General features: G+C 42.5%; 1 protein-coding gene across 2 annotated transcripts in view; it reads left to right on the forward strand.

The window, feature by feature from the left end:
* Nucleotides 1–411: 411 nt before the first annotated feature.
* The window catches only part of rasgrf2b (Ras protein-specific guanine nucleotide-releasing factor 2b), a 69906-nt gene continuing 53189 nt past the window's right edge, over nt 412–17128 (forward strand). For both annotated transcript variants that reach the window (XM_064296470.1, XM_064296471.1), the window contains exon 1: nt 412–1154. In XM_064296470.1, coding sequence (XP_064152540.1) covers nt 879–1154 — 276 coding nt within the window. In that variant the 5' untranslated portion in view covers nt 412–878. The remainder of the gene's footprint in view (nt 1155–17128) is intronic.

Below are 17128 nucleotides of genomic sequence, written 5' to 3' on the forward strand. Positions count from 1 at the left end.
CAGCAACTATCCATAAATAATTCTGTTGGATTAAGGCTGTAAACTGTAGTTTCTGTATGCAAGCTTCCAGATTTATTGTTTGCTTTGCCATTACAAACGAGACATTAATACAGTTTCCAAAGTAAATAAATACATCTAAGGAACATTTGCTTACGCCTGCACCATTCTATTACAATATCTGTATACCATCCAGTTAAAAACGAAAGCATCAAAAAAGCGAAAGCAGTTTATTAGAAATGCTAATGGGTTTCTCTGGTTGCGTAGGCACGGACTGAAATGCGTCGACTCCGGGGTACCAACCAGATTATTCATAGACAGTTTCCCTAATGAAAACCTTGCACATTTAAATTGACCAAGCGTGTGGCTACGCTCCGCCTTTATTTCTAGCAATGCAAATCAGTTCTCTTGAACTGCGCTGTCCGCCCCTTAAAACCGAGATCCACTCAAAATAACCCAGCCAGTAGAGTTGAGAGACCTGTCTCTTTAAATTGGTGTCAAAGGCGATTAGAGCTGATCTCAGTCGTGATTCTGTTTTACCGTCTGTTCCCTGGATCTCATTTTTTTGTGCTCTGCTACGTGCACGATATACGATCCTGTTGTGGCTTTGTTCTGACGTTTATTTCTGTTCAAAAGTTAAGTTTTGCTACCATGGATTGGTTGTTTTACTCATTTGGATAAGTCGCTTTTGGGGTTCGTTCGGATATGGGTTGCGCCGCACAACACGTTTGAGCAGCTAACCAACTTTTCCACGCGCAACAGTTCTGAACATCACCTTCTCTTTTTATACTAAAAGTCCTTTTCAGCGTGATCTTCAACGGGGGCAGACTTCTCTGACATGGTGTCGGGCTAATAGATCCAGTTTAAAACCGAGACGGAAAATGCAGAAAAGTGTACGATACAATGAGGGGCATGCACTGTATCTCTCAGTGGTTGCGCGCAAAGAAGGGACTAAGCGCGGCTATCTGAGCAAAAAGACCACAGAAAACAGCCGATGGCACGACAAATATTTCGCACTGTATCAAAATGTCCTGTTTTATTTCGAAAATGACCAGAGCGCTCGGCCATCCGGGATTTATTTGTTAGAGGGATGCACTTGCGAAAGGGTCCCCGCGCCGAAAGTGTCCGCGGTGAGCAAAGAAACTCTGGACAAGCAGGTGAGCAGCGTTTTTTTCTGGGGGGGGGGGGTGTATGACATTAAAAGTATTGACCGGCAATGATGACTAATGGTTGTACAATTAGCTGCTACGTCGGGACGGGATTTCACCCAAAAGGAGATGCAAGCAAAGATATATCCAGAAGCACCAGCGTCAAAGCGAGTTTACAGCTCCTGCGTTTATGGCAATGAAAGTTGGTTTTGAGTGTTGAAAGCTACTGCTGTTACGTAAAACAATCAATATGAAAATATCGCCGTTTCCCCATATGGAAACAAACCTTTCAGACTCGATATATTTTGTAGTAAATAGTTTTAAACGGTAAACACTTCGATTCCAGGCTGTCTATGTACCTAGTGTTATTTTGAAAAGACAATGTCGACCGTTTATATTCTTTGAAGCTGAGGTATCTCCGCAAAGATCAGCGAGGTCGCATTGCATGAGCGGTGGTCCGTCATTAAGCCGCATAAACTGAATATAAAATTCTCGCGGTTCCAGTTCCCTGAGCCGCACATCTGGATTTCGGGTCTCACTTTCTGAGCGTGTGGACCATACAAGTACTTGGCCTCTGGAATAGCTGTTAATTAAAAAAATAAGCCAAATCGGTTTACACGCAGCATCTTATCTGGTACTGGGGACAGCAGCATTTATTTTGGCCGATTTAGACAATTTTGCTCTGACTGACGTGTTTCCCTTGGATATTGATGCCGTAATTGCACGAGTGAAACTTACTGTTTGCAACTGTATCCCGGGTTTCTTTTAAAACAGAGCGATTTTTCTTCACTATACCGAGCTGAGAATTCCTAGCCCCCTCACTTAGATGAACGGGCGTATTTCACTCAGTTTTCGTGATGCCATTAGTCCGTCCATCCCACGATGCGAACGCACAAACCTGTTGTGCTTCCCCGCGGGTCACTCGAGCATCGGAGAGACTTTCTACCCACCGGACAGCCTATGAGAGTCGAACGAAGGCCTAAATATACAGAATAGTGGGCCTGACAAACGTTAAAAATCTAATGCAAGTTAAACCCCTCAGTGAAAATGTGCTCTTGATATCGATTATCTTTTCGCCAGAGACGCACTGATACACATATCACCAAGATTTTGCGCAGAATAGAGCTTATGTAGAAAAATCCAGTCCTCACATTTTACCTACACTTTATATTTCTACACCAAGAACACAAGATGTGTGTGTAATATAGCAGCAATCAGTAGTGATTTCATGTAAAGTGCTTTAACGAAGCCGTAGTCAATCAGCCACAGAGCCGCAAGGTATGTGTTCAGCGAAGTAGCTGAACGCAGACAGCAGACCACAGAACTCCCTCCCTTTTTGCGATTCCAAAGGATCTGACATAGCTGAGCAACAGGCATGCAGAACTCTGAAAGCATCTGAAATAGGGCTCTGATCAAAGTGAAAGAAAAAAAATTGGAATTTTCATGACAGATTTTTAATTTTCATGTGTGTGTGCGTTTTTGCTTGTAATATTGCAGCAAACCAGTCATGATCTCATAATAAAAAGCGCTATGCAGGGCTATGTATGATTTCCATTGTTGCTTGTAGCTTGTGTGAGGTATACATGCAACTTCTATTTCTTTCTGCGATTAGGCCTTTCATCCAGTAACTCTGGAGGTGAGATTCAATTATTCATTCATCTCTGTTGATTTATGGCCAACACGTGATCACTTTTGTTCCCTCCAAGACTATCTATTAAAAGGAAATATGATTTTATATGTATAGTTTTTTTGTTTTTTTTTACCTTTCTTTTATAGCTGCCACCTCTGGAAATAAATCAATATCAAATTTAATATATGGCTCACGGTTTAGGGGCATTTTGTATATTTATGAAAACATGCATAAGTTGTCTTGTCTACCTTGTAGACAGATATGCATGGGACTCGTGTCAGAAAACCATTTCACAACTGCAGATCCCTGATGATTTGAACGGAAACATCTATTCTTATCAATATTCAGGACCAAATTATTAAATCGTGATTTGTTCTTTGGTGTAGAATATATGTTACTAAAAAGTTTCATGGATCTGTAAAATTTTAAAGAGTTGAAATATTGCATGTATGTTTGCAGTCTGTGTGCAACCTGTTAAGCCTTGGTCTTGAGCATCCTCTCAGTTGTCTGATGTAGCCTCCTTAATGTGCTGTTTCAGTGATGTCGGCATGTGGTGCCTATTCTTGTTGAGTGACACTGATAGCGGTGGCAATGAAGTCAGCTGATTAGCCTCTGACGCTTTGTTAGCATGTCATGCCCTTGCTGCGAGTGGCAGATGGATAGTGCCGGAGTATAAAATGGCAAATGGAACGTTTGCATGCACCAGCCCTGCAGCGTCAGTGCCCCATGAACCGCAGGGATTTTATCCGTCACCTTAAGCCCCCGGTTTGGCAGTTTTTCCGAAGAGATTAGGTCTTTCGTGTCTGCCAACACTTCTTCCCGCTCAAAGAGCCACCAGCCCAGTCACTGCGTCCGGGGAGTGCTCTTCATGCACAGTGCCTGCAGGCAGTGTCACAGACATCTGATGGGCCAATTCTGGGTGACTTAAACCCAACGGGTCTGTGAAGGGTTGAAACTCTTTTGTGGTGAGTTCCTTTTCTGACAGAGCCCTCAGGAACTCACTGATATTCCACTTTCTTAAGTACAGCACACTGAATCAATAAATTCTTCCAAGGCGCTCATTCTGACTTCTCTTCACGTGCTCGTGTTCAAGCCATGTGAATGAATAGGCCTAACTGGTGAAGAAAATTTAACAGTTTTTTTACTGTGTATTTATCTATGTATGTGTATGTATATGTGTGTGTATATATATAGTACATATGCATACAGTATGCACACACACATACACCCTCAGTGGCCTCTTTATTAGGAACATCTATCAATACTGGATCGGACATTCTTTTGCCTCCTGAACAGCCTGAATTTGTCATGGCATGGATTCGACAAGGTGCTGGAAACGTTCCTTAGGGATTTTTGGTCCATAATGAGTTGTTAGCATCATGCACTTTTTGAGCTACACATTCATGCTACGCACCTCCCATTCCATCTCATCCCAAAGGCGTTTATTGGATTGAGATCTGGGGAGCGTGCAGGCCATTGGAGTAAACTGAAGTCGCTGTCCTGCTATTGGAACCAGCTTGAGATGATGCATGCTTTGTGGTAGTCTGTGGCCATAAAGGGATGCACATGGTCAGCAACAATGCTTAGGTATGCTGTGGCATTCAAAGGATAGTTGGCTTTTGGGTCCCACTTACCAATACAACGTTTCCCTACTATTACACCACTAACAGCAGCATGCACTGTTTACGCAAGGCAGGATGGATCTATGGATTTGTGCTGTTAATGCCAAATCCTGACCCTACCATTGGCATGTCGAGATTCAGCCATAAGGTAACGTTTTTCCAATCTTCAGTCATCCAGTTTTGTTGATCACTTGCCAACTGTAGATCTTCCCACCGCAACTGCCACCCCACCTTCCCAACCCCTAAAAATTTAATGCAGAATTTCATTCAACACTATGTGACCGTGCTGCCTAAACTCTTAAAATAAGCAAGAAAATATGTGAAAAATCCATTATTTATGTTATTTCATTCACCCATATTATGTTGTGTCATTCACCCATCAGTTGGACGAAATGGGGATACACCCCTGCACAAATTGCTCTCCCTCACTGCCCGTGAATTCAAGCATTCAGTATTCAGTATTTTGGATTGGATTCCATTCTGAAAAAGTTAAGTGACCACTTGAGACCATTTTGACTTAAGACCTAACTGAATTTTAATATTAGGTAACTCGGTTGAGTTACTGGAAGGACACGTTCACTGCTAATTGGTATGGGGGTAATGGGATATTTGCTGGATACTTGAAGTAATGTTTCCATTGCAAAGGAATCGCATATTTTGAAAGGCCTGTTTTCATGACATTTGTCAAAGGTATTAAATTCTCTTCATGCCATTTGCCTCAGCGCAGGGCATTCAAACTGCATAATACTCAGCCCCTCGGACATTATTCCCCTTATACAACAGCCTACCAACAAAAAGCATAACTGAAATCAAAACAGCCATTTCAATATATATATGTGCTTTATTCTTTTCATATTAGATGAAGAAATATCCACTCATTCTAATGCCTTTCTTTTACATATTGTATTATAAATTAATAAATGGAGCCAAGTTCCAACACGTAGTTGTACATGCATAGCCTTTATGAGAAAATAAAGAGGATCGAGTAGGCACTTATCCGGCGAGTAATGGGACTATCCATTACTCATACACATCCCTGTATTATACCAAAACAAACTTTAAAGACATTTTGAAAAACGGACACGTGGTAACCATGTTTTACTTTAGTAATGCAATTTGAACATGCTCTATTTCTAGCAACATTCTGTTGAAGGCTATTTCTAAGAACATTCTGTTTTCTGTGATTTTCATCGACTTTGGTGTGACTGCTTTGCGACTTCAGCCAATATTTTCTATGACAAACACTACAGTAATCTGTAGAATTTTTCCTTCTAATTCATCAGAAGCAATCATTTCACAGCTGTTCTATTTGAAAATTTCTTCCGGGCCCCCCCTACAGGGTTGCAGTTCTTTGTGTCTATGAATTTCAACACCCCCCGTGTTTTCAAACTGAAGTTACGCCCTTGAAATATCCAGTGCATTGCATTGTTCCTTTTCAAATAGAGCCAGCCATGTTGGCTGCTGTTGTGTTCTGAAGTTTCTCAGTGTTCAAGAGGCTACATGGATGGTACGCATACACAGACATTGAAAGGAAAGCATCTCAGCTAAGTGAAGGTGTACAATATTTGTGTATAAGTGCAATAAATTGATGTTTGTATCATGTTAAAGGTAATATATGATATCATATTTAAGACAAGTACATCATTGTGATTCTTGTGTTGTGTGTCTTTTATCAGTTCACTATCTTTCACAAGTCACCAAAACTGATCTTTTGCTTTGGGTGTTAGAACCCCACCCTGGCAAAACTGCCTGCCGCCCCTTCACCACTCTGTGTAAAAAATATTCAACATCCGCTGCTGTCACGGCGGCTTCATCCTCCTCTTCTTAGCTGACAGGAGTGGAACTCAGCCTGGTCTTCTGCTGCTGTAGCTGAAGGTTTTGACATATTGTGCATTCACAGGTGCCCCCCTGCATACCACTGTAGTCTTTTTGTTTGCTTGAACGCGTCTACCCATTCCCCTCTGACATCTCTCTGTAGCAAGGTGTTTTGCACCCAGAACTGCTGCTCACTGGATGTTTATTTATTTATTTAAATAATAAATATATATATATTTATTTATATATATATAAAAATAATATATATATATATATATTTTTTTTTTTTTTTTTTGCATCATTCTCTGTAAACCCTAGAGACTGTAAGTGCATGAAAATCCCAGGAGGGCAGCTGTTTCTGAGATGCCGGAGCCACCACATTTGGCACAAACAATCATACCATACCAAAGTCGCGTAGATCATGCGTCTTGCCTGTTATAGTATTTGGTTGAACGACAACTAGACCTCTTCGCCAGGTCTGCACGCTTTACACATTGAGATGCAGCCACATGATTATACGTATTTGTTCTTGTGTATTTGCTGTGATCGGTTGGTCAGGTACACGCCTCAGCCGCCGGGCTTCGTGCGATCCCTGAAATGCGAGCGACCCCGGGGTTATCTGTGTCTGACACGTGTTGGCGTGAAGGCTTTCCCGCTAGCCGCAGGATGGATCTGCTGTACCCCTCCCGCCGCGCGCTCCTGCACAGCCGAGATTACCCCGCTAGCCTGCCGGTGCTCAATCACACGCCCACGGACGCCCACGCGCGCACGCTTGCGAGGTAGCCGCGCCGCGCGGATCAGGTTCACGGAGAGACAGAGAGAGAGGAGAAAAAAGAAGGAAACAGAAAGCTCTTCACGCGCGGTCATCCGCAGCGCGGCTGCGCTCGTCTTCGTGGTTTCCACAGCGACCAGCAGACTAACCCGGGCGGAATTTTTGCTTGACGCTGGATGGGTTCGGGTCACATGCTCGGATCTGTATGCAGACAGCCACTGACCTGACGTTCTCTGTTTTTCCCACTCAATTGTGTGCATTTGAAATGGCATGTTGGTCACACTTAATGAATATATATATTCTTTGAGTATAATAGTATAATATTATTTGAGTGAATATATGTGGGGAATTGGAAGGATTTTAGGCCACCTGGATAGGGCCTAAAAGAATACTGCAGGAGTCCCACCCCATTCCGTGATCGCAACACCCTCCCCCCCCCGCAGCCCCAGTATGACATCTCAGTCTCGCCTCCTTGGAGTGTTCCATTTCTCATCAATGGGGGTTAAAATTATAACATGCAGTTTTTTTTTTCCATTCGATTTCCAGGAAGATGGGGCCTGTAAACTATAATGATGACCGCGCATTGTCTGATTGGAGGGGAGCATTTAAACCTAGAGTAGAGGCTTGAACTCAAGTGTTCCTTCACAACCTTGGTCCATTTGTCTATTTATTATTCATTATTTATTATCTTCTGCGCTTTTTTCCCTGGACCTCAAGTTCCCATACAGCCCATTGAAACATCCCCTTTAGAAAACCTCAGCACTTGAGGGGTTTGAGCAATCTATGCGCAGTACGCTTTGACCGTAACCATGGGTAACACAGACGTAAGTAAGAGCTGCTTCGTACATCTGTTCACCAAAAGGTATTGTTAAAGAGGTCTACAAAAACACTCTTCACTCATTCCACAAGGAGTTACACAACGAATAACTGCATCACAGTTGCATTAAATCAGGAGTGGAGGTCCTAGAGCACTGCAGAATCTACACGTTTTTGTGGTTTCTTTTCAATCAGCAGACAACGAAGGCCTGGAGAATGAAGTGTGTGGATTCTTTAACCAAGTAGTGACTTAAAGGAGTAATTGGTGTTAAAACACACCAAAAACAAGAACCAGCAGACCCTTCCCCTTCCCCCTACAGTACTGTAGTACCCGCACTTTAATTGGTGTCCATTGTCAGGATGGAATAAATACACTGTGCATTAATCAGGGGATGTCCCTGTTCTGGTACCCCCAAATAGTGCAGGAAACCAATGTGCTAATTTGTCTTGTGTAGCTGAATCTCAGTGGGTTCGCATGTGAACGTCTGCTGCAGAAAATGAGATCAGCTCTGGAGTACCGATAAGGGTGATTAGTCCCCCTAGTTGGGGACCTCGGTCTTAATTTCAACGGGGTAATTTTGTCTCTTGTTGCATGGAATGGCCGTGGTTCGAAACTCGTTTTTAGCGTTCCCCCTCTCCCTGCCCAGGTTTGACGTCGGGTGTTAATGAGACATGTTCAGGAACAATTGTGGTTTCTGGACGGGGGGGAGACTGACAGGCCTGCGGGACGCCTGCTGGGGCGCAGTCGATCAGATCGTCGGGTAGCGTTTAGCAACGAGAGCCGAGTCTGAGGCAGGGCCCGTGTGCACCCGTGGGCTCGCTCGCCCATTCAGGACGTCCAGGGCGGGATGGAGCAACACCAGTCCAGAGCACGGGCTGGACTCGCACAGCTGGGGTTGGGTTGTGAGCAGCGGATCCACCGACGGCAATTCCACCAACGGCGCTACGAGAGAAGCTTGATCTTGAATGTTCATTCTCTAGCCTTTATTTTCACTTAATCAAGCTAAACCCTGAGTCGTTGCTGGCTTATTCGTATGCCTGGTTGGCTAAAAACTTTCCATGTTGTGCTTCTAAGATTATACTAGTGCGCACAGGACATTCCCCAGTGCTTATGTGGAGTTTCAGAAGGAATGAGTGGGATAAAAGAGTATATCAGAGTAAAATTTAGCCTTGTGATATCCGTGGTGTTTGCACTGGCCCTGAACTTACAACTTTCACCTGATCTGCATGCATCTTGGACAAAGCCTCTATGCCAAAAGCCACACAGACTGATTAATCGAGCACAGATCTGCTGCTGTCACTCTTCTGATTAGGGAAACCTTTGAAAGAACTTTAAAGTGGTGGAATATTACATGTGGCTTGCCAGAAACTCAAGGCCACCTAACTGTTCATGTTTATCCGATTACTCACTGGGTGTCCTTCCTTGTAGCAAAAGTTAAATGTGGCTGGCCCTTAAATTCACTTCAGTACAATTAATGCCAATAATAATAATAATAATGATAATAATAATAATAAATAGAGCTGGTGGCATGGCTTAATCCCAGCTAGCACAAAATGTTCTCGCAATGTTGCGGCCATGTAGAGGAAATGACATAACATTGACAAAACATTCCGGTAACGTTGCGAGAACATTTTGTGTTAGCTGGGATGTCAGAAAGAGCAATCTTGTGAAGACTCGGCCAGAGTGATTTGCCATTCAGAGCTACCCGCTGTGCTTTCTGCTCACTCTCTGAGTCCCTGTGTATGTTGTTTCTGTTCGGATTACGGAACCACGTTGGAGGTTTCAGAAGAAACAATTTCTGCTATTGAGGGGAACCCGTCAGCCAGTTTTCTGAATGGGCGCAGGCCGGCTCAGCTTGTGATAGAGAAGCAGAACGGACGTATTTTAATTAGCAGCAGGGGCTGTGCGCAGGATTAAAAAATCTGCCTGTCATTGGGGTGCCAAAGAAAAGAGATTAGCGAATGCCTGGTCGAGGGAGGGGGGATTTATGGTCGCAGGTAGAAATACAAAAACAATGATTCTTGACAAACCCAGGTCCTGGTGTGCTGCTGAATTCAGTGTCTGTTTCCCCTGCATATTCCCCTGGTACTTTGCATGTAGCCTACTGATTTCAACACGAAGTGCTTCTATTAACCAGCCGGGCCAGCTCGACTACTTCAGGCTAGCAGTGTTAGCTGCATACATTTAAAAAATGTTTATTTTGTTGAATTAAATCATAGCATATTCCAAGAACATCTTTTAAAATCGAACTCTTATTCTTTTTAGATAAAACAAATAAATAAGTAAATACATAAACTAAATAAAATAGGGAGCCTATGATCGCATGCCCCTGATTGGCATTTAACGGTAGAAAGGCTTAACTGGTTCTTGTCAACTTTCCATGTTTGATTAAAAGCAATAAATCCGGTCCATATACCACCCCCCCCCCCCCCCCCCACACACACACACACACACACCCTCACCCCTAAAAAAGCAGCCTACTGGCTGAAAAATCTAAAGCTTGTTATGTCAAAACTGTACCGTTTCTGGATAGAACAGTGCATGAACTTGAGATCACACTCCATGCTCATAGCGGTATAGGCACATTGTACTGTTTTTCTTACTTTTGTTTGGAAGTGTTGCGGGGCAATTGTGTACAGACTGCCAGCTGTGGCCACTTACCTAATTTACCACTGGCACTGGTTCTTACCAGTACCAAAAAGCAGCAAAAGCTTCTACCTTTTGAGTAACCTCTGTGCAGTGCCTTCAGTGAAAATATTCTGGAACCATGAACACTCAGTGCGCCCTTGCTAGCTTTTAGCTGTGTGTGTCTTTTAATTAAATTAATTAATTTTAATTAAAGCTGAACTGTCTGATTTGAGCAGATGGTAAGGAGCCACATTCTCCAAGCATTATGTAATACTGTAACTAATTTTTTTCCTGGAAAAAAAAAACTATGATGTGTTCCTGAAGAGCGAAACATGTTTCTTGTTTTGTTAAAAAAACATTGCAAGTGGTGATATTAGTCCCAATAGGATCTGTCAGCAATTGTCAAAAATTGTAATGAATTGTTATTCCTTCCCCTTTTTACATTTTTCTTTTATACAACCATTTAATTGATCATTTATTGAATTATATAATTTAAATAATGTATATGTTTATTTTATGTTTTTTTAGTTTAGTAATATGTATGAATTTCACTTTAATCAATGGTAACAAAATCATATAATTTGGCTCTAGTACCTCCAGCCCTATTCTCATGGATTGACTTTTGTTCATGTAATTCTCCTGTTTGAGGCATCACAATACTTATTCTTGATTGATGGGAGGATTCTGACTGATTGTTTGTGTTTAATGAGGCTGAAAATGAGCCCATGTTTCCAGGATCATCACCAGAATAAATCTTTGATAAACTTAAAATAGTTTAGTCATTGCTGTGATGCACACTGGTGGAGGCCAGGGCAGACCATACAGGCATTTGGGCAGACATTCCAAACTTTATCAGGTCCTGGTCGCAGGAACAACTTTAAAAGTAAACTAGAATATGTTCAAAATTCTCTTAAAACATTTCAGAACCAACTGAATGTACTGTCAAATGTATATTGTCACTAGTGCAGTGTGCAATTTGGTTTTGATACTGAAAGCATTTGATCTTGAGCATGTTTCTGTCACCAAATACATTTCACATCTACACCTCAGCTACTTACATGACACAGTTTTGGCACCACTCAGGAAAACTAATTATTTTAAGAACAGCATCTTCTGATTGGTTGAAGCAGGTGCTGTCACTTCCTGACTGTTAAAAGACCACTCTGTTTTTAGTTCTGATTGGTTATCTCAGAGGTGATACTGCAAACAACTTTAGCACCAAAACCATGGATTCGTCTCCAGGATTCCCCTCTGTTTGAGGTTAGTGCTGTTAGTGCTGAGGTTGTGTTTGCTTGTGTTTTGTGTTTTATATTTTCTTTGTTTTGGCCTGACTTTAGTTGCGGTTTGATGGAGAGGATTCAATATTTTGCTGTTTATTCACGGCACCGGTTCTACAGTGGTGGAATGAATAAACACTTGTGCTCACAATTATTCATTTATTTATACAACACAAGATGGCCTGTGTTTTTTGTTATGGCTTTTGAAACTTGGACTACTGATTTTTGGACAGCATAAAACTAGGGAGGGATACTTGGACTGAAGATGAACTCAAACTGTGGCAGAGGGTGTCTTTTGAATGTGAAAAAAGAAATTTCTTCTCCCCTGAATCCACTTAATCTTCACTGTTACGTGTGTTATCGTTGTTCCTCCAAATTTCCTCTGCTCCCCTAAAAAATATATTGTAGTTTGGTAATGTTGGCTAGTAACACGATGTCAGAGAGGAGCCAGAATGCTGGGGCCCAGGTTTGGAGCTCAGTGGGGGGAGAATGTGCTCATGAGAGCCAGCTGCCTGCCTGCTCCTCTGGGCCTCTGTGGAGTCTGAGAGACCTGAAGCGATCCAGCGATCCAGCGCCTGCATTCAAACACACTCCCTGTCAACCAGTCACTGTGTGTGTGTGTGTGTGTTTGTGTGTGTTTGTGCATGCAAGAGTGTGTTTGTTTGAGTGTGTTTGTTTGTGTGTGTGTGGCATGCATATGTGTGTTTGTGCGTGCGAGAGTGCGTTTGTGTGTGTGCATGTGTGTGTGTGCATGTATGCGTATGTTTGTGCATGCAAGAGTGTTTGTGTGTGCTCATGTGAGCGTGTGCATGTGTGTGTGTGCACAAGTGAGTGTGTTTGTATATGTGTGAACGTGTGCATGTGTGTGTGTCTGTGCCCATGTGAGGTAAAATGCTTGTCTTTTGTGTGTGTGGCCTCTTTGGTTGGTTGCCAGTTCATAATCAGCTGTTTCTGTTTTGAATTCTGTGCAAAACAATAGCCTCCTTTCTTAAAAATATGCTCAGCATTGCATTGCTCCTCACAGCATAAAAAATAAAATATGTAAGGGGAAGACCTCCCTGCATTCAGCTGTACAGGAAATTAAAAGCAGACTTTAAATGGAACTTGTTCAAATCGTTTTGTCTTTTACGCTTTGCGTACTAATGCCAGCATCAGTGCAAACAGCATGTCTCTATAATCACCTCCATTTAATTCTCTGCAGCTCACGTTGTAATTGGAGTTAACATGGGTAGGGGTTGCAGGTAGTCTAGTAAACATGCATTAGCAGAAATCATAAGTGGAATTTGTCGTCCTATTCCAATTTCTTGTAGACATAACCAAAAAACAAACAAACAAACAAACAAACGACAAACAGAAACAAAGATCAAGCGACTCTTGCCAGCACTAGCTCCCTATAAATTTTAGGAATATTACTGAAATTGGAGGGTGCTGGGTAGCCACCAGCTTTGCTACCAGTGAGATTAAGTTATACTTTTTTTTCAGAGACGGTTTTATAATATCATGCTGGCTTGGGGGAGAGGAGAGGGGAGCAAACAAGCCAGCCTTCTTAAAAACAGATTGGAAATCGACATCTTGGAAAAAGAGAGAGTGCAAAAACTCCCTCTTCCTTCCCCTCTCCGTAATAACAAAGGCATTTTTTTTTTAAATCCTGGGGCAACACGGAAAAAACAAGATCCTTGCCCTGATCTTTTATTCTCTTTAAAAAGTTGTAGCTACTGCTTTTTCTTTCTGTGTGTTGTTTTGGCAGCCCTTCCTTTGGACTGATACCAGGCGGTAATATTTATTTAATGACACAAGTAGATACCATAATCCGGGATAAGTTCAAAACAACGAGCCACTTGCCACATTTCTGCTATGTAACCACTTGTGTTGCAGTATAACAGAAGGCTGTTTCTAAAATTGAAAAAATGAACCGTAGTTGTCCCATTCACCCATCTAGGCTGATGGATTAGAATGTTGCTATTAATTTTGAATCGAATCCATGTGATTTATTTGCCAAGGTTACGCCATTACAGGAGGTGAAAACCATGAGTCGAATTAAACTTGTTTGACAGCAGCAGATTTTCCAGGGGGATGCAGATGTTATTCCAGTAATCGCTATAAGACGGTTTTCTGTGTTACTTCGTTAAACGAAAGATTTTTTAGTGGGAGTTGAGTTGCCACTCAGAGAAGCAGAGGGGTGGGTGTCATTTTCCCAGCTATATATATATATATTTTTTTACATCCAATCAGAATACAGGATACAACAGACCAAAGCAGGAAAGGCTAGGCGTTATTTGTGTCATCCTTTTTGTGGTGAAACATCATTGAAACGCTATCTAGGCATTAAGGTGAAAACCCAGTGACATTCGGTCGAAAAAGTTTTTTAATTGACTAGGATGTAGCCGGACTATAGTTGAGTAAAACCTGAGCTATTTTGGAGTTAACCTAGTCTGTTTATATCAAAACATTTTTCAGACTACATTTCTATTCCCTTACAGGGGTTCTTTGATATGATATTGATCCGAGTTTCGGCTTTTCTCTGTCACATGGTTATGTTTTGTTCTCTGTTTCATGGTCATGTTATATATTTTAGATGTTCAGCGTAGCATTATTTATACACTTTTTAAATGTTAGTAATATAAGGATGTTTGCCTGCCTTATTGTGGCAACATTTTCTAAATGATTCAGTGTTGTGACAGTTTGTTACTCTGTTGAACAGCATTACTGTTACCTGGCACCTCTCTCTCTCTCTCTCTCTCTTTCTCTCTCTCTCTCCCTCCGTCTTTTTTGGCATGACAATTAACAGGACTTGGCATGTTTCCAAAGCATTCACCAAAGAAAATTGACAAGATACATAGCCTATTGCTTATGGGAAAATATTACAGACCCTTATTTCTTCTCCGGCTGCAATTGAACACAGTTCCACTGTAAAAAAAAAAAAAGAACAAAGAAAAAAGAAAACAGGGTCACCATGACAGAAAGATAACAGGAACATAGACTTATCAGGTACATCAGCTATAATAGGTTTTTCTGACATACTAATGGTCGGTAATGCGTATGTGCATTTTATTTTTGCTACTTTACCCCATTTTCATTAGCAGTAATGCACGGCAGTAATTCCACTGGCTTTTTTAGGAAACGTGTTTTTCCGTTTTGCACAAATGTGACTGAATACTCTTGCAGGTTTTTCAGCAGGTGGTCGAGGAGACCTTGATTATTTTGGGATCTCTTGTGAGTTCTGTATAGCAGAGCAGAGGATTTGATTCTGATTTACCTCGTCTGCCACGACTGCAAGGAACGTACTGTACGCAGTCCAATCAGGAAGCCATGTAACAGCTGGAAGACGTCACCGGCTACTTCTCTTCAATTGCCAAGCAAAGATATAATTCCTGATTCCATAAACGTGTCTGGAAATGTGAAAATGGGCCTGGTTTCAATGGTAGTAGTATTTGTGCTAGTGTCTGGGGTGAACGCCATAGATTCAGGAAAGATTATTATGGAAATGTCAGTGTTTCTCCTTTTCGCGCCTCCTGGAAGGTGGCGCGTGGTGCCGTCTGGCTGGGTTTTAGTTATTTCACACTGCTTTGTGCCTGTCCTCGTGTTTGAATTGCTGCTTGTTTTGCCAGATAATCCAATTTGATAATAATGTGTTTTGATGAATTCTTTCCTCATATTTTCGATCACTCCACTGGGTAATATAACAGAATATGTTTTGAGACTTCCTGATCATCGTGTCAAATTGCCACCAGCCCCAGTCTCTCTCCACCAGCCCCAGTCTCTCTCCACCAGCCCCAGTCTCTCTCCACCAGCCCCAGTCTCTCTCCACCAGCCCCAGTCTCTCTCCCCCAGCCCCAGTCTCTCTCCACCCCAGTCTCTCTCCCAGCCCCAGTTCCCCCGTCTCTCCACCAGCCCCAGTCTCTCTCCCCGCAGCCCCAGCCTCCTTCCACCAGCCCCAGTCTCTCTCCACCAGCCCCAGTCTCTCTCCACCAGCCCCAGTCTCTCTCCACCAGCCCCAGTCTCTGTCCCCAGCCCCAGTCTCTGTCCACCAGCCCCAGTCTCTCTCCAGCAGCCCCAGTCACTGTCCACCAGCCCCAGTCTCTCTCCACCAGCCCCAGTCACTGTCCACCAGCCCCAGTCTCTCTCAACCAGTTGCAGTCACTCTCCATCCAGCACACAGTGTCACAGTCACTAACTAGCACACACACACAAATTCACACGTACCTCTAAACCTTTGCCCACAATGTCCCTGCCGCACTGTGATTTAGAATGCAAAGATTAATGAAATTAATGTTCCATTCCATCTATGTTCTACTGGTCACCACCGAGCGTAGCTGGAAGCTTATGGCGATATTTAATGAAGGTTGTTCATTAGCTACCTGTCCAGTGCTTGTAATTATTGTATGAGAACAGATGAAGACCTGAGGACACTGAACCCTGTTAGCAGGTGAACAGCAGGAAACCGCTCTGCTACTTTAAGCAAAAGTCATTACCACCAGGGGAAATTGGCTGTACTTATACATTTTTAGCACAGCTGCGATGATTGAACTTCTGCCGTCTTTAAATATTGATAAAAGCTTCTATTCCTGGACTGGCAGTAATTTCGTCTGTTCTATGAATGTATGAAGGACTTAGATTTGGGCCTCCTTTATCAGACAAAGTGAATATGAAATACGGACTCTTATTTACACACGCTGAATGCTTACGGTTGCTAACTGGAGCATGAACAGCTGACAGTGATACCGTTGTGTGATTTCTCAGGTAACATAGAAGCCAAATAATTTTTTATGTCCCTCTTTCATTGAGAGCAACATTAATGATTCGCCAGCAGTATTTATGGAACAAAAGATATATCATGTTCGGGATTCTTATCTATTTTAATTCCTTATGCTTAATGCTCATTGTCTCTTGCTAATTGTTACCGGTGAAATGGTTCGATGCCCCATTGTAACGTTGTAACCAGGGAAGGTTGTGTAAAATAAGTTCACCGTCGATATTGAAATCCATTCTTTTCTTTGGTATCTGCAATGGTACAGTAGGCAAGGCCATCCAAATAAATTTTCAGTGTTGACGCAGTTAAAGGGTTGTGTTAGGTGAAGGATTGGTGTGCTATAACTTGAGTTTGTGCAGATACATTTGCTCATTTTCTCTCTGTTCTCTTATTGGGTCCTTAGGTTTTCTTCATGTCCAGGTGACCCTGCATCTTTTTCTACATCTCTGCAATCTCGGCTTTATGGAGCTGCTCTCCCACCCACCTTTATTGGCACATTGCCTACGTTCATTTTTATGCCTCTGCGATGGCACAGCCGTGGCCGGAGGCATTATGTTTTCGGGTTGTCCGTCCGTCCTTCCGTCCTTCTGTCTGTCCATCCGTCCCGATTCTTGTGAACACGATATCTCAGGAACGCGTTTAGGGAATTTCTTGAAATTTGGCACAAACGTC

Source organism: Anguilla rostrata, chromosome 10 (assembly GCF_018555375.3).
Source record: "Anguilla rostrata isolate EN2019 chromosome 10, ASM1855537v3, whole genome shotgun sequence".
In the NCBI taxonomy this organism is placed as follows: Eukaryota; Metazoa; Chordata; class Actinopteri; order Anguilliformes; family Anguillidae; genus Anguilla; species Anguilla rostrata.